Source organism: Phalacrocorax aristotelis, chromosome 1, assembly GCF_949628215.1.
Source record: "Phalacrocorax aristotelis chromosome 1, bGulAri2.1, whole genome shotgun sequence".
Lineage (NCBI taxonomy): Eukaryota > Metazoa > Chordata > Aves > Suliformes > Phalacrocoracidae > Phalacrocorax > Phalacrocorax aristotelis.
This window is the reverse complement of record NC_134276.1, coordinates 165,014,268-165,033,919: the sequence shown is the minus strand read 5'-3', so window position 1 is coordinate 165,033,919 and position 19,652 is coordinate 165,014,268. Positions and strand designations below refer to the sequence as shown.

At 48.8% G+C, this 19,652-nt stretch overlaps 7 protein-coding genes across 7 annotated transcripts in view; 4 read left to right on the top strand and 3 right to left on the bottom strand.

The window, feature by feature from the left end:
* Positions 1-19,652, top strand: part of LOC142050762 (histone H4) — a 223,180-nt gene that overhangs the window by 186,310 nt on the left and 17,218 nt on the right. The window lies entirely within an intron of this gene.
* LOC142050581 (histone H3) lies at positions 384-4,319 on the bottom strand. The gene is made up of 2 exons (XM_075079362.1): positions 513-4,319; positions 384-421 (listed from the first exon to the last, which is right to left on the bottom strand). The coding sequence occupies exon 1, from the start codon at positions 4,317-4,319 to the stop codon at positions 3,909-3,911; it is 411 nt and encodes a 136-aa protein (XP_074935463.1). The 3' UTR covers positions 384-421; positions 513-3,908.
* LOC142050606 (histone H4) lies at positions 2,640-3,033 on the top strand. Its single transcript, XM_075079447.1, has one exon. The coding sequence runs from the start codon at positions 2,640-2,642 to the stop codon at positions 2,949-2,951; it is 312 nt and encodes a 103-aa protein (XP_074935548.1). The 3' UTR covers positions 2,952-3,033.
* Positions 5,209-7,856, top strand: LOC142050575 (histone H3). The gene has a single exon (XM_075079350.1). It carries the CDS (start codon positions 5,209-5,211, stop codon positions 5,617-5,619), a length of 411 nt encoding a protein of 136 aa, XP_074935451.1. The 3' UTR covers positions 5,620-7,856.
* On the bottom strand, positions 6,506-6,899 carry LOC142050612 (histone H4). The gene has a single exon (XM_075079461.1). It carries the CDS (start codon positions 6,897-6,899, stop codon positions 6,588-6,590), a length of 312 nt encoding a protein of 103 aa, XP_074935562.1. The 3' UTR covers positions 6,506-6,587.
* On the bottom strand, positions 17,731-18,494 carry LOC142050594 (histone H2A-IV). Its single transcript, XM_075079388.1, has one exon. It carries the CDS (start codon positions 18,390-18,392, stop codon positions 18,003-18,005), a length of 390 nt encoding a protein of 129 aa, XP_074935489.1. The 5' UTR covers positions 18,393-18,494; the 3' UTR covers positions 17,731-18,002.
* LOC142050604 (histone H2B 8) lies at positions 18,735-19,243 on the top strand. The gene has a single exon (XM_075079434.1). It carries the CDS (start codon positions 18,782-18,784, stop codon positions 19,160-19,162), a length of 381 nt encoding a protein of 126 aa, XP_074935535.1. The 5' UTR covers positions 18,735-18,781; the 3' UTR covers positions 19,163-19,243.

Sequence of the window (19,652 nt, the reverse complement as noted above, 5' to 3'; positions counted from 1 at the left end):
CAATAACTGAAGGCCAGTTGTTCCTGGTGTAGCATGGCTGTGCGTGCTGCCCTTTCACAAGGAGGTAAATATGGAGAGTGCTGAAGGCAAAATAACTGGGGGGAGTAGGGAGAGGGTTAGAAGATATTTGTAAGGGCAGCTCCAGTTCTTGGAAAGAAGTGATTATAGAAATCTTATCAATGATGGCAGAAGAGCTCAGTTTATTACACTGTTTAGACAGGATATGTGGAAAAGGAATCTAGGCATTCCTGTTTCTCTTGACAGTCTAAAAAAACCCATGTTCACTAAAGGAAAAAGATGAGAACTTGTTGATCTCCAGTCACTCACCATCCATCCCACTTCAGTAACAATGGAGTTTCCAGTGACTGACCAGGGGTGACTGACCAAAACAAATAATCCTTCAGATTCAGGAAACCTAAGTCTGATAGGAGGGAACAGAGAGAAGTCTTCAAGAACAGCTCCAGAACACCTCAAGGATGTCAGACTTTGAGGAGTCACTAGCCTCCTCTTACCAAACAGTATGAATTGTGAGAGTCTCTCTTTCTCTCCGGGTTGGTGTATTTTCTCCCAGTGAACACAATGTGCTACAGGCTGTTGGCTTTCTCCTGTTCAGGTAAGTGATCCAGATGGAAGTTTCTAGGAGGTAATAGGAAGACACAAAGGTCAATCTGCTGTTAGTGTTTTGCTACTACAGCTGCTGGGTGAGCTCTGCATAGATATTTCTGGAAAGTGATCTTTGTTATTCTGAAATCTCAAGTCAGAAATATAATCCTTTTCTGTCTATGCTTATTGCCTAAATGGGCTTTGAGAAAAAACTTAATTTTTAACTAGTATCTTGGCTCTAATTCTCCCACTTTCTGCAACCTCTTCAACCAGAAATGCTGGAAGAAGACTCGTCTGATGAGGAAGTCAGACAAGCATGTATTATCTTGGGCATAACAGGCTAGACCTTGGCAATGCCAAAAGCTCCTGAAAAAGAAACAGAAAACACTAACCGAAGCAAAGAAGCAGAGGCAAAAAGACTATTAAGAATAGTAAGATAAGTGTTGGAGATTTAGATTGTTTTCTGAACATAATTTAATTTTAGTCTGGTGTATTCCACTGTGGTAATACAGAGAGAAGAACCAGGGAGAAGTCCCATGAAAAGTTTCAGAATAACTAAATCTTCAGCAGAAGGCACTTGGTGCATAGCATTAGGGGTTATTACAAATATATTGAGATGCAGCTCTCTAGTGGTTGTGATTATTTTCGAAAATTTCTAAAGTGCATAATGTACCTTAGAATCACCCTTGAGAAGTCTGGTTTTAAGGTTATGGGTAGCTACTGTACATCTTTAAGATTTCAAGACTGAAATATAAAACATAATTGTAGTATGTGCTGCATACCTTGCCAGCTACAGCTACAAGTTTTCAAGCTTTGTATATTGTTGTCACTAGAACCTGAGCACCTTATAACTACTTGGAGAAGCAGTAAATATATGGGTCTTATTTCTACAGCATAAAATATCTGTACTGAAATAGCCACAAGATGAAAGTAAAGGATGAAGGGGGTGGAGAGGAAATGCCATGCATTTTCTGATATAGGTGACTTTTGGAAGCTTGAAATCTGTAAAACACAATGAGTGAACTCATTAAAATTCTATCCTTTTTGCTCTAGGTGCAGACGAAGAACTACAATTTATAAAAATATTATATTTTGTGTCCAAAAATTAAACTATGTGAAGAAGCAAACAGCAAAAGAAATATGTTGAGGTATTATGGATCGAAAGAGTTAAGTCCATGAAAAATAAAGAAAACACATGCCAAAAGTTTAAAAGCACCTAAAGCAATATAGATTTTTTTCATCGGTATATTAACACGATAAACAAATCAGTCCCTTCACCAGCACCGCAGCCCCATTAAAACAAAAAAGCCGCGTGATCATGCCGTGAGAGACCAGGGACATGTAACTGACTTAACGCCGTACACAAAAAGCGTACCGTAGCCACAGGAAGAAAAGGGAAAAAAAAAATATATTAATAACGATATTAAGCAGCCGTTATAAAGCAGTGGACTGACTCCAGCACAGAGACTGCCAGCCTCGCCCGGGTCCCCCCCCAGACCCGTCCCGGCCCTTTGTTGGAGCGCAGCGAAATGGCGGCGGGGCGGGGCGGGGCGGCCCCGCGCGGGCGGGCGGGCGGGAGGGCGGGAAGAGGCGCTCCCGGCCCCGCCGCCCCATTGGATGGATTTTGCTGCAGACCCGCGGCCGCGCGGGGCCCGGCTCCCCCCGGCACCGAGCGCCGCAGCGGCGGGAAACGGGACACCGGGCCGTGCGCGCCGGGAAGGACGGTCTGGGGCCAGGCGTCGGTGTGTGCGCGCGTGCGCGTGCGTCCCGGCCGCCCGGGGATCTGCTCCCGCGGCGCCCAGCCCGAGCCGGCGGCGGGGCCGGCGGTCTGCCGGGGCCGCGCCCGTGCTCCCGCCCCGGCCGCCCGTCAGAGGCGATACCGCGGACGTCCCTGCCCGCAGGGGGAAGGGCAGGGGAAGAGCCCGCCCTTGCCCTGCCCCCGCCGCAGTCCTCAATCAGGTCGGACCGCCGGCAATATAGGGAGGCGCTGGCGGCCGTTCCCGCCACAGACTCCTTGGGTGGAGCGAGTTGCTATCATGTCTGGCAGAGGCAAGGGCGGGAAGGGGCTCGGCAAGGGGGGCGCCAAGCGGCACCGCAAGGTGCTGCGCGACAACATCCAGGGCATCACCAAGCCGGCCATCCGCCGCCTGGCTCGGCGCGGCGGCGTGAAGCGCATCTCGGGGCTCATCTACGAGGAGACGCGCGGCGTGCTGAAGGTCTTCCTGGAGAACGTGATCCGCGACGCCGTCACCTACACGGAGCACGCCAAGAGGAAGACGGTCACGGCCATGGACGTGGTCTACGCCCTCAAGCGCCAGGGACGCACCCTCTACGGCTTCGGCGGCTAAACTCGATTCCTGGGATAGCTCACGCTTTTAGAACACAAAGGCTCTTTTCAGAGCCACCCACAAGTATCGACAGAGGAGCTTTCATCGCTGTTTACGACTATGCCTTGCGTTAGAGTTGTGGTAGAACTGGGTGAGAGCCGTGGGGTGCGGGGGTCGGGCTCTCGCTGCCTCCGCCCGTAGCTCCCGCCGTGATTTTGCCAACCCTCACGGCCTGAAGCAACAGGCGGGTTTGAAACGGGTGACGGAGAACGTGTCTCAATCGCTCTCCCTAGGAAGAATACCGGGGGATCGGGCGTAGCTCTCGGGGCCCTCTGGGCTTGAGCGAAAAACGTTTCGGTTCCAGCACACTCGTCCGTTCTTCCTCCTCGCCCATCCTAGTTTCCCCCGCTTTCCCCGGTCACTGCACCTCCCCGTCCTCCTTCACATCGGCAACGGAAGGGACAGGCGGGCGAGAAAACCCCAACGACGGGGCCGAGGGCGATCGCGACAGCCGCTGCCCGGCCACAGGGCTCAGAGCAGCCGCCTCAAACGGGAAGCTCACGAAATGGCGGCGCGCTCCTCTCGGCCCGTCGGGGGGCGGGACAAAGCGGGAAAGCGTGGGGAGGGGAAACAGCCAAGAGCACCACCCGTAGCGTCCCAGGGACCGCGGCGAAAGAGGCTGCGAGCCCCGGGCCAAAGCGCCCTCCCTTACTCCCATCCTGCTGCTGCAAGGCGGCCGGTTCTCTCAAGCGCCGCTGTCGACCCCCTTTCTCTCCTGCTCCTCCCACCCTGCGCCGGTGGCTTCAGACGGGGAACCCCACGAACCTCCCCCCGCCCGTCACCGCATCAGCCGCTGCCCCCAACTACTCGGCACCGGCTCCCCGCGCCCGCTCCAAAGCAGAGACGACAGCTCTCTCCGGTGGCCACATGGTGGCTCTTAAAAGAGCCTTTGGGTTTGGCGGTGGCGGGGGGTGAGCCTCAGGCGCGCTCGCCGCGGATGCGCCGGGCCAGCTGGATGTCCTTGGGCATGATGGTGACGCGCTTGGCGTGGATGGCGCAGAGGTTGGTGTCCTCGAAGAGCCCGACCAGGTAGGCCTCGCTCGCCTCCTGCAGCGCCATCACGGCCGAGCTCTGGAAGCGCAGGTCGGTCTTGAAGTCCTGCGCGATCTCGCGCACCAGCCGCTGGAAGGGCAGCTTGCGGATGAGCAGCTCCGTCGACTTCTGGTAGCGCCGGATCTCGCGCAGCGCCACCGTGCCGGGCCGGTACCGGTGCGGCTTCTTCACGCCGCCCGTGGCCGGCGCGCTCTTGCGGGCCGCCTTGGTGGCCAGCTGCTTGCGGGGCGCCTTCCCACCCGTCGACTTACGCGCCGTCTGCTTCGTGCGCGCCATCGATACACGCCCTCTGTGCTACAAAGAAGCAGGACCCCAATAACAACCTGTAGAGAGAGCCCGGCCTGACCACCTTCTTATAGCCGAGTGCTGCTTCTTCATTGGCTACTGGAAAGGGCCGATCTCATTGGGCCAATTTGAAAATCCCGCGTTAACTCCCACTATGCTGGTCTCTGCTCTTCATTATTCAATTCTCAGGCTTGGTCTTTTCGCCTTCCATTGTTTCACAAACGGTTTTTCTTATTTTTAACGATTTGTCTTTATTAATTGTGCCCTTCCTGAGATTTACACTTCTCATACAATCCGCAAAATTACTCTGCTAAAAATGACGTGTAAACATAAATATCATATTCCCGAGGTTTATGAAAAAGGTAATATTTTTTATATTATTTCAGCTTTTTTTAGCAAAATCACAGTATGTACAATGCGGGTTCATTATATTTTCTCGTTCTTAATTAATGAAGGAACTGTTTTGCCGGTAAACTACTTCTTTATTTGCAAACTAGAAATAAAACTCTCATACCACTGCGATTTCTTGCATCTAAATTCTTATACGTTACCGCATGATATATTAAAATATCGTACCCAGAAAGTACAAATCGAGTTTCAAACTACTCAGAAATAAAAGCAGATGATGTAAATACAAGAACAATAAAACTTCAAGAGCCAGTCGGCATCCTCTGAAAAGCAAAGAAGGGACGACTCAATCTCTTTGGGGCGGGGCGGGCCCAGGCGCCTCAGCTACAGCGGGACGTGTGGGGCGTTCGAATTACCCAATTAAAGTCTCCGCTTTCTCGACTAATCAGAGCGGGGAAGGCGGGACCGCCCCATGCTATAAATAACAGTCGCAAGGGTGATCGGTTTATTCTTGTAGAAGTAGCGGGTTGCTATGGCGCGCACGAAGCAGACGGCGCGTAAGTCGACGGGCGGGAAGGCGCCCCGCAAGCAGCTGGCCACCAAGGCGGCCCGCAAGAGCGCGCCGGCCACGGGCGGCGTGAAGAAGCCGCACCGGTACCGGCCCGGCACGGTGGCGCTGCGCGAGATCCGGCGCTACCAGAAGTCGACGGAGCTGCTCATCCGCAAGCTGCCCTTCCAGCGGCTGGTGCGCGAGATCGCGCAGGACTTCAAGACCGACCTGCGCTTCCAGAGCTCGGCCGTGATGGCGCTGCAGGAGGCGAGCGAGGCCTACCTGGTCGGGCTCTTCGAGGACACCAACCTCTGCGCCATCCACGCCAAGCGCGTCACCATCATGCCCAAGGACATCCAGCTGGCCCGGCGCATCCGCGGCGAGCGCGCCTGAGGCTCACCCCCCGCCACCGCCAAACCCAAAGGCTCTTTTAAGAGCCACCATGTGGCCACCGGAGAGAGCTGTCGTCTCTGCTTTGGAGCGGGCGCGGGGAGCCGGTGCCGAGTAGTTGGGGGCAGCGGCTGATGCGGTGACGGGCGGGGGGAGGTTCGTGGGGTTCCCCGTCTGAAGCCACCGGCGCAGGGTGGGAGGAGCAGGAGAGAAAGGGGGTCGACAGCGGCGCTTGAGAGAACCGGCCGCCTTGCAGCAGCAGGATGGGAGTAAGGGAGGGCGCTTTGGCCCGGGGCTCGCAGCCTCTTTCGCCGCGGTCCCTGGGACGCTACGGGTGGTGCTCTTGGCTGTTTCCCCTCCCCACGCTTTCCCGCTTTGTCCCGCCCCCCGACGGGCCGAGAGGAGCGCGCCGCCATTTCGTGAGCTTCCCTTTTTTGAGCAGTTTGAGGCGGCTGCTCTGAGCCCTGTGGCCGGGCAGCGGCTGTCGCGATCGCCCTCGGCCCCGTCGTTGGGGTTTTCTCGCCCGCCTGTCCCTTCCGTTGCCGATGTGAAGGAGGACGGGGAGGTGCAGTGACCGGGGAAAGCGGGGGAAACTAGGATGGGCGAGGAGGAAGAACGGACGAGTGTGCTGGAACCGAAACGTTTTTCGCTCAAGCCCAGAGGGCCCCGAGAGCTACGCCCGATCCCCCGGTATTCTTCCTAGGGAGAGCGATTGAGACACGTTCTCCGTCACCCGTTTCAAACCCGCCTGTTGCTTCAGGCCGTGAGGGTTGGCAAAATCACGGCGGGAGCTACGGGCGGAGGCAGCGAGAGCCCGACCCCCGCACCCCACGGCTCTCACCCAGTTCTACCACAACTCTAACGCAAGGCATAGTCGTAAACAGCGATGAAAGCTCCTCTGTCGATACTTGTGGGTGGCTCTGAAAAGAGCCTTTGTGTTCTAAAAGCGTGAGCTATCCCAGGAATCGAGTTTAGCCGCCGAAGCCGTAGAGGGTGCGTCCCTGGCGCTTGAGAGCGTAGACCACGTCCATGGCCGTGACCGTCTTCCTCTTGGCGTGCTCCGTGTAGGTGACGGCGTCGCGGATCACGTTCTCCAGGAAGACCTTCAGCACGCCGCGCGTCTCCTCGTAGATGAGCCCCGAGATGCGCTTCACGCCGCCGCGCCGAGCCAGGCGGCGGATGGCCGGCTTGGTGATGCCCTGGATGTTGTCGCGCAGCACCTTGCGGTGCCGCTTGGCGCCCCCCTTGCCGAGCCCCTTCCCGCCCTTGCCTCTGCCAGACATGATAGCAACTCGCTCCACCCAAGGAGTCTGTGGCGGGAACGGCCGCCAGCGCCTCCCTATATTGCCGGCGGTCCGACCTGATTGAGGACTGCGGCGGGGGGCAGGGCAAGGGCGGGCTCTTCCCCTGCCCTTCCCCCTGCGGGCAGGGACGTCCGCGGTATCGCCTCTGACGGGCGGCCGGGGCGGGAGCACGGGCGCGGCCCCGGCAGACCGCCGGCCCCGCCGCCGGCTCGGGCTGGGCGCCGCGGGAGCAGATCCCCGGGCGGCCGGGACGCACGCGCACGCGCGCACACACCGACGCCTGGCCCCAGACCGTCCTTCCCGGCGCGCACGGCCCGGTGTCCCGTTTCCCGCCGCTGCGGCGCTCGGTGCCGGGGGGGAGCCGGGCCCCGCGCGGCCGCGGGTCTGCAGCAAAATCCATCCAATGGGGCGGCGGGGCCGGGAGCGCCTCTTCCCGCCCTCCCGCCCGCCCGCCCGCCCGCCCGCGCGGGGCCGCCCCGCCCCGCCCCGCCGCCATTTCGCTGCGCTCCAACAAAGGGCCGGGACGGGTCTGGGGGGGGACCCGGAGGCCGCGGTTGCGGGGTTCTGGTGAGTTTTGGTTTTTTTTTTTTCGTGGGGTAAGTCACTCTCCCGGACTGTTCCCCATAGTACAGTCCTTGCTTTTAGGAATAACCTGCGGGTTTTGAACGGTTCCGGTCTGCTGGGTGGCAGCTCCTTCATTTTCGGAGAAGCTGTTGGTTTTTGCCCCTGGTCTGTCGCCCCACGATTCTACCCTGCGGGAGCTTCTGCGGTGACTCCTGGAGGCAGCACCGGTTTAGAAACCCCTCAGACCCCGCGAGCATACACAGACTGTTTTATGTTGGTTGTCTGAGTTCGTTTTTTAATTTACTTTGGGTATATATGAGGGTATTTTAACTTTGTTCTGGAAGGCTCAACAAATAAATATTTTTCCAAACATTCGCTGTTTACTCTCTTTTCAGGAGTTTTCCACTGTTTAATTGTATCTGCGTGCAATACACAGGTTTTATTTTTCGTGTTCCTTTCAGATATTTGTCATTTTCTTTGAACCTCTTCGTCTTTTCCATGTTTCCTAATGGGTCCCCGTTACCATAACGTTTCCTGATCGTTAAAAATCTTTGCTTCGTAATTACACAGCCCTTTCTCTTTCAGCTCATATTCTTTTTTTTGTTGTTGTTGCTTGTCCTTTATCATCCCTGTTCTTGGAAGAATTTTTGTTGGTTTTTTTTTTCTGTGTGTGTGTGTGTTTTGGTTTGTGTTTTTTTTTTCTTTCTCTTTGTAGCCTTCTAGTATGTATTTCATTTAATTCAGCATATGTTTGGCCACCATTCTGAAAAGTATTGTTATATGTAGATATTCAGCTTTGTGGTGTTTATATATGGCTTTATTAATATCATCTATTTTAGTTCTAGAGAAATAGCAAAGAAATGTTTATCTTTGCATATCAACCTTATTGCTGATGTTGGCACAGATGAAGCTTCTCAGTTTATATTAGAATCACTGTGTCTTTGCACACTATCAGTTCACTTACTGTTTGTTAAAAAATTTAATAAGCAGGCTTTTTTCCTCCCCCATTTATGTGTTACAGCATGAATAGACTACAATAGAGAGCTCAGTAAATCTTCTGCAAAATTATAAAGTGTATTCTTCACTGCCTATTCTCTTAGTATTTAATAGCATACACCTTTTCTGTGGCAGTGACTAGTGTGGTTTTTCCCTCTATTTGTCTAAATTCAAAGGATCTCTTTTGTTCTCTTCAGGAGTAGTGAAAGAACTACTTTTCCCTTCTCATCTGGCACATTTGTTTTTAATAATGTAATTTTCTGCACATCTTTTCTATGGCTTTGCTTTTATTTCACCTAATGACTTCAAATTGTGTAGGTGTTAATATTCTTGTAGATTTTCCATTTAAACAAATTCATTCTATTTATGTGGTTCAGTGAGAAAAGAGGTATTCTGCCTTGCAAGCTGCCCTGCTCACCTCCCATGCCTAGTGTTTGTTGGCACTTTGTCAAAAAGTTGCAATCTCTTTTAGCATCCTTTTGCTTCTTTTTTGTTCACTAGATCTCTGTTTTGTGGTATTTATTGCTGTATTACAGTGTGTTTGGGTTATTTTAGGAAATATTATTCTATATGTGATGGTTGGTGAAGTCAAGTTATGGTTACCCAATTTTATTTTTTCCACACCAAATAACAGCTTAATTTTCTTGTTTATATTTTAGCATAATGTGTGTGTGTGGTATCTTTCTGAACTTTTCACTGGCAGCTGTAGGCATAAAATAACAGTATATATATTATAGACGTGTTGGGGGACTCCTGAAAATAGACAAAACTAAACCAAAAGGAAGGCATACAGCCTGTTTACAGGGGCTCAAACCTTTCAATGTTCTGGAAAAGAAGGAACGAGCTCTGAGCAATCTGCATTTGCTGAATACTGGAGTAACATTTAATTTCCTAATATGACATCTTGGTCTCCTGTTTTATAGCCAGTGTTCATCCACATTGATTTTATAACTGAGAACCAACAAGTGAGTATGTGAACTACCCGTTTATATATATATATATATATTTTTTTTTTCCACAATTCAGCTTTTTCCATTAATCAAGACAGTATAGGAAGGGTGAGGAGTTCTGTTTTCCTCTTCCTGATCAGGCACCAAAGTTGGAAGAGCCTTGAGTTGTCTCCCATGATGTGTGAAGGTAGCCAGGGGACACTGGACTGAAGGAGCAGGTTAGGTGAGAGCAGGAAGGAGTGAGGAAGAGACCCTGCTCCTCTTCCCACCTAGGTATGTCACAGCAGATCGTAACGCTCCTCTTCCCGTCGTCATCAGCTTTCAGTCAGCCATTCCTGCTAATGCTCCTGACCTTACAAAAAGACAACCATTCCCTTGAGGAGGCCGTTGAATAACGTGAATTTCAAAATTTGTTTTCAGTGACGTACTTTTCTTTGGGGTTTTGAGGAAAACTGTTTAGTTATCTGAAGGAGCTGATCTCTCAGATCTGCCAGCACATGTATTTTCAGTTCATTAGGGGAATTAATATCAACCTACAAAGTCTCGGTGGTGTGTTTAAATCAACCAAAAGTGTTCTGATAGAAATGTAACAATTTGGAGATACAGATTTGCTTCACCTCCTAAAGCGGTTGCTTGTAATAAATGTGCCATTTTACTTGTGTGAGAAATTTGTGAGGGAAAGGAATAAAACTGCATTACATTTTCAGGAAAATAAGTGTTCTCAGAGCATAATCACAGGAAATGTAGAAGTCCAGGTAAACATGGAGATGTATTTTTGCCTACAATAACAATCAACATGATGAAAATATTACAGAAGTTGTCTAATTCAATGAAAATAAAGAAATTGTTGTTGTAAGTTGCATCACAATTTGTTAACTGAAGCACAAGCAAAATTAATGCTCTGTGCATCCTACTCATATGGAGACTCCAAGCTGTCAATCTCTGCCCAGACCATCAACTTACACCTCTGCACAGGTCATCTGCAAGGAAACTGAAGACAGGCCCATCAGCATGGCTGGTAGTTATCCCCTCAATGCAAAAAGAAATCCCATGTTTTGCACATGGCAGCTCAATATGCCCTGATATTACTGCCGGGCTGCCTGAGTTTTGGTCAGCTCAACCCTAGTTTCCATTCTCATTCACTTGATGGACCTGGCACCTGCACTGGCTGCTCCCCATGGCTCTGTCTGCCCCAGGGCACAGCAGATTTTCTTCTGGAGTGTGCATTTGCCCCCGGGTTCTACTTGCAACGGTGTGCTCTAGGACACCGGTGGTGCATTCAAAGTCACTTTCCTTCAGATGGAAGCTGGAAATCCTTGTGCAGCGTGGATCATGGCAGCTCCTACCCCAGGAACAGTGGGGTCTGTCTCTGACAGAGCTTTATAAACCTCACTAAAGTAATGTATGTATTTATTAACATGATGCTTAAAAGTGCTACCTTTTCATACATTGGTGTGTTTATGCAGTTACCCCTAGTTGCTCATGCTGGTTATCCCCAAATTCAGAGAGATGGATGAGGGATCGCTGGGACTGAAAGCAAAAAAACCAAACAAACCCCAAAACCCACATAGTAAATTACAAGGTAAAGAGCTATTTATTTCCTATTTTTCAAAGTGTAGTAATTAAATATTGATCTTATTAGCATTATCTTGATAATGATTATTCAATCTGCTACTGTTCTGTATGATACTGTCCTTTCACACCTCCAGAGTGTGCTATGTGCATGCATACACAAACACATGCAAGCATCCAATATGAAATTTTCTGTTGGACTCCCTGCACCTAAAAAAGCATTAGAGGTGCTCTTATGCGGCTGCAAGGTCCTTCAGCAGTTAGCAGTCTGTACATACAGAGCCAGTGCTCAGGACTAGCAGCTAATGGGAAATTGCTGTTTCTAGAGACATGTGGACTTGGACTTCCAGATCATAGTGGGTGATAAACTAAATCTCTATTCGTCTGACCTGCAGCAGTGGTCTTGCCATGACCTTTACAGCATACACATCTTGGGTTCTCCAAGTTTAGGCATTTTGGATGTCATTAAATGAAAATAAATGTCAACTTTCTCATTTATTCCCTCCCCCCCATAGTTTTCAACTTCACTGCCAGTCTTCCTGCCCCTGATCCCTGACACAGTCTTCAGAACTGTCTCACTACCATCTTCCACCCTCACTGTCCCCTCCAGGTTGATCTTAATGAAAAAATCCTCCCACTACAGAAAGCAACAAATCATTAACTAAATAAATAGGTTCTTCAATGGTCAGAAATGAAAATAATTTGTATGTCAAGAATCACCAGAAGATGAACAGAGAGCAAACCAGAGGATATTGTATCTTTGTACCATTTTAGCGTTGTGTGAAATAGTTGCACCTGGAGTACTGTACACATTTCAGGCCTATAATAAAAAAAAAAAAGATGTAGTTGAACTGGAAAAGAAAGTTCTGAGAAAAGTGATAGAGATGATTAAAGGTCTAAAATGGCTTCCCTACTAAGGATACTAGGACACTTTCAGAACAGAGACAACTACTGGCTGAAGAAGTTCTTACTTATCTTCTTTACTATCAATAAAGTCAGTGTCTAAATCTATCAAATTTAGTGTGGTCCAATCTAACTACAGAGTTAGTTACCAACCAAAATGTTACTGAGGCCAGAAGAACTGCCTAAATATTGTAGGTGGTTTCCTTAAGAATGGACTCCTCATCTCTATGGGCTTTTTCAGGATTATAGAGAAGAGCAGATGATGAGTGTAAAGGTGAGGACAGAGCCATCTGTCTCCTGTAGAAAGGGATTCTGGAGAACACAGCTGCTTGCGTAATTGTGAGCACTTCCTAACCCCCTGGTGTTAAATAGTTCTCATCTCTTCTCAGACTTCTACGCTGATCCTGGTCCTGGCAGCTGCCATTCAATTACATGCACTTGTTAAGGATCAGTTTTGTTTTTCTCATAAGGTCAAAAAATCTCCAGCAAACAATCCCACAAAACAAACAAGCAAAAAACTCCCCCCCAGCTCCTAGTCACTTAAGTGTTTTTTGTTTGTTTGTTTTCCCCAGGGATTCCAAGTTACTCAGTGTCCTGGTTTGTATAGATATTTCCATGATTCTCTCACTAACTACTGGTCAGTTCTGAAGACTGAGTCGGGCAGAGGAAGTTCCACGGCAAGAAGCAGCTGCAGCAGCTGTAGGAAGGGGGAAGGACTTGGTTTCTATTTGAAATCCCTCCCCACACATCGAGACCAATATTGTTCATACGCAGAGTGCAGAGACTTGAAATAATCGACAACTTAAAGTGATACATAGAAATGTTATCTGCAGAGGAGGGTTTGCCTACATCAGCCTAGTTAGAATTGTAACCTTGTTTCTGCACCATGCAGTCATGCGTCAAATTTTCTAGGACAGAGCGAATGAGGGGGGAAATGCTCTAATGAATGATCACAGGCTCCTTACGGTAGTTTTTATCAATCAAGGATGGCTGTTGCTCTCAGCAGTCAAGTTAGCAGAATCAAAACACCATTTTCTAACAGAGGTTAGAAAACCCCCTCTTGGGGTTGGGATTTTTTTTGTTTCTTTATTATTTCATTTGGGGGTTTTTGTGTGGTTCCCCCACCCCCCCCACCCCCCGCCGGGCAGCAGCCACAGTATAAATAAAGCACATTTAAATAAAAAACAACAGTCGATGCAACAAACACTGGAGGCATTCAAAACGCAGGCTGCTTTTACCAGCAGCCGGGGCGGGAGCTCACCGCCTCACCCCGGTGTCATGCGGCAGATTCACCCTCCTCGCCGGCGGGTGAACGAAATGGGACCGACTCGGGGAGGGCGGGGGGCAGCAGAGACGGTTACCGGGGGGAGAAAGAGGGAGGGAGGGCAAGGGGCGGTAGGAGGAGGAGGGAAGGCGAGGAGCAGGAGGAGGGAAGGGGGGAAGGAAGCGCCTCGGCGGGCGGGATTGGTCAGAAATTGCTGCAGCGGGGGCGCAGCGGCGCCGGGGCCGCCCCGGGCTGCGCCTCCCCGCCGCGCTCCGGCAGAACCTCGGCTGCTTCGCGGTGCTGGGGGAACCCACCCTCCCTCCCCCCGTTACTCAGCTGTGCCACGGTAATATTAGGGAGAATCTGTGAATATGCCAAGAGAAAGACGTTCAATAAATTACTTGTTGTTTATGGCAATCTGCTATTTTGTTCATATTATATACACTCAGCATTTATTGCTACCCTCGAATGCAGGTTTCTGCTGCGTTTCTCCAGCTATAATGCAATTAGCTTTCAGCCTTCAGTCCTGTCGTTCAAATTTCCTGAATGACAGCACCAATGCCTCTGAAATTTTGTGAATGGAGGCATAGGAGTTTCTTTCATGTTTATCAATGTCTAAATTGATCCTGTACTGTCTATCTGAGAAAAATAAACAATAACATCAATAGCCTTTTTTTTAACCCTATTTGGTGTCTAAGCAGGCCTGTTTTCAAGGGAATATAAAAAGTAAAGTACTTGTGATACTATTCAAAAGTTTTCTATACATTACACCAGACTTGCAAGATATTCCTACTGGATCATATTGTAGTTTGCTATGTATGGTTGCAGAAAGATACTAATGGAACTAAATGTTTGAGTAAAAAGGTTTGAGGGTAGTTTATTAGAAGACCTGCAAATATTTAACCTTTGTGTACATTGTGACACAGAAATATTGAAACAGGTTTTACAAAGACCAGCCCACAGCTGGAGATACCTTCAGTAGCAGGCAAATAATTCCATTTATTTTTGTAGGCAAATGCTCTAATGTGCCTGCATTTTATTTTGTAAATGCAGTAACCTAAAGCAACTTCTCCTCCTGGAAAGGTAGGGGAATAATAATAATTAAAAAAAAAAATCAAACCTTCTTCTAAGAGTGGAAGACTGCTTAGTACCAAGGGAGTTTGGACAAGGACTTTATGTTGTCCACAATCAAGTCATTATAGAGCAATCAAACATAACATTTTTCAAGAAAAAGATGAATAAGGCTTTTTGAAGGGAGAAAAAAAAAAAATCTAAGGAGTTTACCCATACTCTATTGTTGTCATGATAAAGTTAAGGAAATGTGAATATTCTTATCACTCTACTCTCTTCTACTTGCTTGTCTGCATACCTTGGAAAGTTTCTGCACAGGGCATGGCCTTTGGTTTTGTTGTTAGGGTGGTGGGTTTTTCTTTTTAATATTACCTTGCATATTATCTTCTAGTGTTTTATGGAAAAACAGAAAACTATGAAGTAACTCTAAGTTGAATAATGTTCTTTGTGAGAAGGCTATCAAAGAGATTGCACTACCTATAATATAGGTAGTACTTTAAAGCTTAAGGGTATATTATGTGTGGACGTAAAGGTCAAAAGTAATTTGTCATCTATGACACTAAAACTTTTCTCATGACCACCATAATCTGTGATGCACTGTTCTTAAATCTAGACGCTTCCTCCTTTATGTAGAAATCTGTTTGATGACTTAGGGTGCCCGAATAGTTGGAAAGGAATTTGGAGAAGGATGCAGATTAATTAGAAATTCAGCATCTGGCCTGAAATAAAACAACAAAAAATTTTAAATCTTATCTGTCCCACAGGGAAATAAGTGTTATACTCCATTTCTCTTCTATTTTAATATATACAGGAATTTCATTTAACTATGGTATGCAGACAAGATGTGTTAATTTATAACAAGTATAGTGATATGAGGTGGAGGAATTTTTTTGCCTTTCTACAATAAACGTGGATGGCTGGTCAGGAGAAACAAGGAAGAGGACCTATATGCAGTAACTGTAGGAAAATATTCCAGTCATATTTCAGCTGAAGAAAAAGGGGTTCTGTATACCAAAACCTATCAGTTTGCCTCTACTAATAAAAACATGATAAAAAACCCCATGAAAATACTGTTGGTGGCATAGAAAAGAAAACATTAGTCATAAATTGCTATGAAAGGAATCTGAGCTCTTTATACACACCATCTCAAGGGGGAAACTTGGCTAGAAAGGCAGAGAACAAAACGGTAAGTTTTGTGATGTACCATTACTGAGTGTAACTAGTTTCTAATGAAGAATATAACAGAAAAATATACTTTAGGCTAGATTTCAAGCTGTCTGTATCTCATGTGAAAATAAAATGTTAGAATACCTGAGGGTTTGAGTGATTTTTCAAACATCAGTGGGAAAAACCACTCCTCTAATTTCCAAGGGAAGCAAACCAGACACACTTCCTTCTCAGGGATTTCAGTATTAGCATTGGTACATTGGTCCTGAAAAAGGAAAAATGTTGCCTGCTCACAATGTGTTCCTAAGTGCCAAAATGAAACCCAGGAGGCCTCTGTTCCACAACATGAGATTTAGAGACATCCCAATCAGGACCTTCTGCAAATCAATCCCCTGCTTCAGACTCATGTAATCTCTTCCCCCGATACTATCCACCAACAGAAGAGTATTTTTAATATACTACATTAAACAAACTGAGATTATTAAATCGAAAGTAATCCTCAAATGTTTTAAGCCTCGTTCTAAACCTCGAATTTGAGAGTGGTTACTAATAAAGTCCATCTCTGAAGAGTAGGTGATCAATACCTAACACTACTTCTTTCAACAAGATAGATATGGTAAAAAGGAGGGGGGGGAACGAGTCCCCTGCCTGTTTAAGAAAAACAAACAAACAAACAAACAAACCCCAAAACCCCAAAACAAAACCCAACTTGAAAATTGTATAAGCAAGTATTGTTTAAAACCAGCCCCGCGATTCTCCTCTTGTTTCCAAGCAACACTGCAGCCGGGCACTCCTGTGTTACCTCCCCCTGCTTGAAAAACATTTTCGATTAGCACATTGTCACGGTGACTCACTCCTCTGCCTCCTGAGGGAGGACTCTGCAAAAAGCAGCACAATTTTCCTCGCATTATTTCTTAAGGGGCACTTTTAAAGACCAAAGAAACTCACACACACACACCCCGCCCCCGAGCCTCAGGCAGCCTCATTCCGAGGGTCCCGGCTCCCGGCGGCGCATTCCTGGCTCCCCGTAGGGCAGTTTTGTTTTCTTCCGCACAAACCACTACTGAATGAAAAAGAAACTAAAGCTTGTTTTATCCATATCTGCCTAACAAAAGAGGGAATGCCGCCCCCCTTACAGTGGAAGAAAAAAAACCACAACCTATTTGAGAAAACACCATGGGGAGAGGAGCTTTCGCTGTCTTCCAGCGGGCAGACTGCCCAGGACACCAACGGCAGAGAGGCTCCTCCCTGGAAATACCACCCTCTCACTGATTATTGTTATTTATATCCTCCTGACACCCCTCTCCCCCCACTTTTTTTGAAGCCTGTCTCTGTCCGTGTCCAAGATTCTACCACCGCTCCAGCTCTGGCTTCCGAGAGGCGAAGGCTGCGGCGGGTGGCTCCAAAGCCATGACCGCCTTGGAAGAGCTGAAGGGCCTCCCACGCTTAAAAAGGCTAAGACAGCAGAAAAGAGTGCTAAGAAGCCGGCAGCCGCTGCGGCCAAGGGGCCCAAAAAGGCTACTAAGTCTACCAAGGCCAAAAAAGCAGCACCCAAGAGCGCTGCCAAGCAAAAGAAAGCAGCACCCAGGAGGCCATACTATGAAAAAAAAAAAAAAAAAAAGATGTTATGGTAGATAAACCCAACAGTGCGCTATGAAAGCCACCCACGCTGTAAGAAGGAAAAGAAAGAACTGAAACGTCATTCAAGTCTACATTGGTACACGATGATCCCCTGCCGTGAGTGTATGTCCCTTTCCACAGTACTTCACACAGTATGAAAAAGCAAACTTTAGGCTATTGTGTTTTAGCTTGTGCTTCTCCGTTACGATTTCCACCACCACCCCAACACTTACTCAGAAAAGCTGTCGTTGTCCTTCGAAACAGACCCGGGTTAGTTACAGGACAACATACCAGTGAAACACTTAAGGTTCTGTCTCTATTGCCTGAAAACCACAGGCCGTAAACAAGGGAATGAAAAAAAAATAAATCCATAGGGCGCACACACACAAAAAGCACCTACTAAACAAAAAGTGCTTGGACGCCTTTTCCACTTGCGAAATTACGGCAGTAGCGGCTGCGCCAGAAGGAAAACGCGCCCGGGGCCTCCCCGCCGCGGGTTCGAAAACCGCGCGCTCCCCCCGGATTGGCCGGCGGCGGCCCCGCCCCTCGCCGCTGGTGGGCACAAGAACCACGCCCCCTCCGCAGCCCACCTCCGCGGGGATTAGCCTTCCTTCCCCCAACGGAAACCGGGGAGGTGGGGGGCACCGAGCCCACCCTGGCCGTGTTCCCATCTACTCTCCTCACGCCACGCTGCCGTGACTGATCTCGTCATTCTTAAGTGCGGCCTTTTATTGACTTCTCGGAAAAATGGCACTGGTGCGCGTTTACACAAGTACATTAACTTCCTCAAGAAAGAAAAACTCAGGTACCTACACCGATCAGCAAAAGAAAACTGAAGCTGTAAATAATTTTTTCTTTCACTTTGCCGAAATACACTCTGGAGAAAGAAGTACTTGGAGGCCCAGGTGTTCCTGCTCTTTCTAGGAGAACGTGGGTGGCTCTGAGAAGAGCCTTTGGGTTGTTTGTTGTAGGGATTTACTTGGCTTTAGCCTTGTGGCTGTCGGTCTTCTTGGGCAGCAGCACGGCCTGGATGTTGGGCAGCACCCCGCCCTGCGCGATGGTCACCTTGCCCAGCAGCTTGTTGAGCTCCTCGTCGTTGCGGATGGCCAGCTGGAGGTGGCGCGGGATGATGCGCGTCTTCTTGTTGTCGCGGGCCGCGTTGCCCGCCAGCTCCAGGATCTCGGCCGTCAGGTACTCCAGCACGGCCGCCAGGTACACCGGGGCGCCGGCGCCCACCCGCTCCGCGTAGTTGCCCTTGCGCAGCAGCCGGTGCACGCGGCCCACGGGGAACTGCAGCCCGGCCCGCGACGAGCGCGACTTGGCCTTGGCGCGCGCCTTCCCGCCCTGCTTCCCGCGCCCGGACATGCCTCAGAGAAAAAAAAAAAAAGTATTAAAAAAAGCAAAAGCTGTAACGAGAGAAAAAAAAAAAGCCTACGCAAACACAGTAAAAAAGCTGTGAAAAGAGAAGCGATACTGTAAGACCGGCCACCCTGCCTTTTTATCCCTTCTTCCCGGGGTTCAATGTGACTTCTGATTGGAGGAGGCTGCGATTGTGAAGTTAACCAATGGGACGACAGATGAAATTGCGACCAATCGAAGTGGCCGGGTGGGTTGACATCAAGACCCAGTATTGTCCAATAGACACGAACACGCTTGAGTCACCTCATTTGCATACCGCCCCTATAAATACGGGTGTCACCGCTATTGTATTTACGTCGTTCCTGCGTTAGCACAGGTACTGGCAGGCTTGTAAAATGCCGGAACCAGCTAAATCTGCTCCTGCTCCCAAGAAGGGCTCTAAGAAAGCCGTCACTAAGACGCAGAAGAAGGGTGACAAGAAACGTAGAAAGACTAGGAAGGAGAGCTACTCGATCTACGTGTACAAGGTGCTGAAGCAGGTGCACCCCGACACGGGCATCTCGTCCAAGGCCATGGGCATCATGAACTCCTTCGTGAACGACATCTTCGAGCGCATCGCCGGCGAGGCCTCTCGCCTGGCGCACTACAACAAGCGCTCCACCATCACCTCGCGGGAGATCCAGACGGCCGTGCGGCTCCTGCTGCCCGGCGAGCTGGCCAAGCACGCCGTCTCCGAGGGCACCAAGGCCGTCACCAAGTACACCAGCTCCAAGTAGAGCGCCTCGGATCGTCAGTTTTAACTCAAAGGCTCTTTTAAGAGCCACCCATATATTCAGTAAAAGAGTCGTTCACACTGATTCGGTTCGGTGAGTTGTACTTGTGTTTAGCACTGTTTCAGTTCCCAACTAGGACATGCTGTTTCATAACAGGGAAATTGCTTGTCATGTTAAAGTACCAGGAATGATTTGGGTCGTCTTGTATGTGCCCTACCCCGCTTGTTAACCAGGCCGATGTATAAAAAGAATTAAGCACCTAATCAAGTTCTAAGAGTGGTATTTTCCTTTCTCATTTTAGAAAAATTATACCAGCTCTAGTTTTTTTTTAGTAAGAAAGAGAAATATAAGTGTTAGCATTTAAGGTGTTTTGGATTTGTTCCCTGCCATTCGCATATGAAATAACGCAGGTTTTTTTAAATAACTGCAGTTAATTCCTGTTCTAATAAAATGTTGTCATCCCCTATAAACATTAGCTGTTATTCTCAAATGA

Coding starts and splice junctions, on each gene's coding strand:
- LOC142050604 (XM_075079434.1), top strand. CDS start 18,782: ATGCCGGAACCAGCTAAATCTGCTCCTGCTCCCAAGAAGGGCTCTAAG.
- LOC142050575 (XM_075079350.1), top strand. CDS start 5,209: ATGGCGCGCACGAAGCAGACGGCGCGTAAGTCGACGGGCGGGAAGGCG.
- LOC142050594 (XM_075079388.1), bottom strand. CDS start 18,392: ATGTCCGGGCGCGGGAAGCAGGGCGGGAAGGCGCGCGCCAAGGCCAAG.
- LOC142050612 (XM_075079461.1), bottom strand. CDS start 6,899: ATGTCTGGCAGAGGCAAGGGCGGGAAGGGGCTCGGCAAGGGGGGCGCC.
- LOC142050581 (XM_075079362.1), bottom strand. CDS start 4,319: ATGGCGCGCACGAAGCAGACGGCGCGTAAGTCGACGGGTGGGAAGGCG.
- LOC142050606 (XM_075079447.1), top strand. CDS start 2,640: ATGTCTGGCAGAGGCAAGGGCGGGAAGGGGCTCGGCAAGGGGGGCGCC.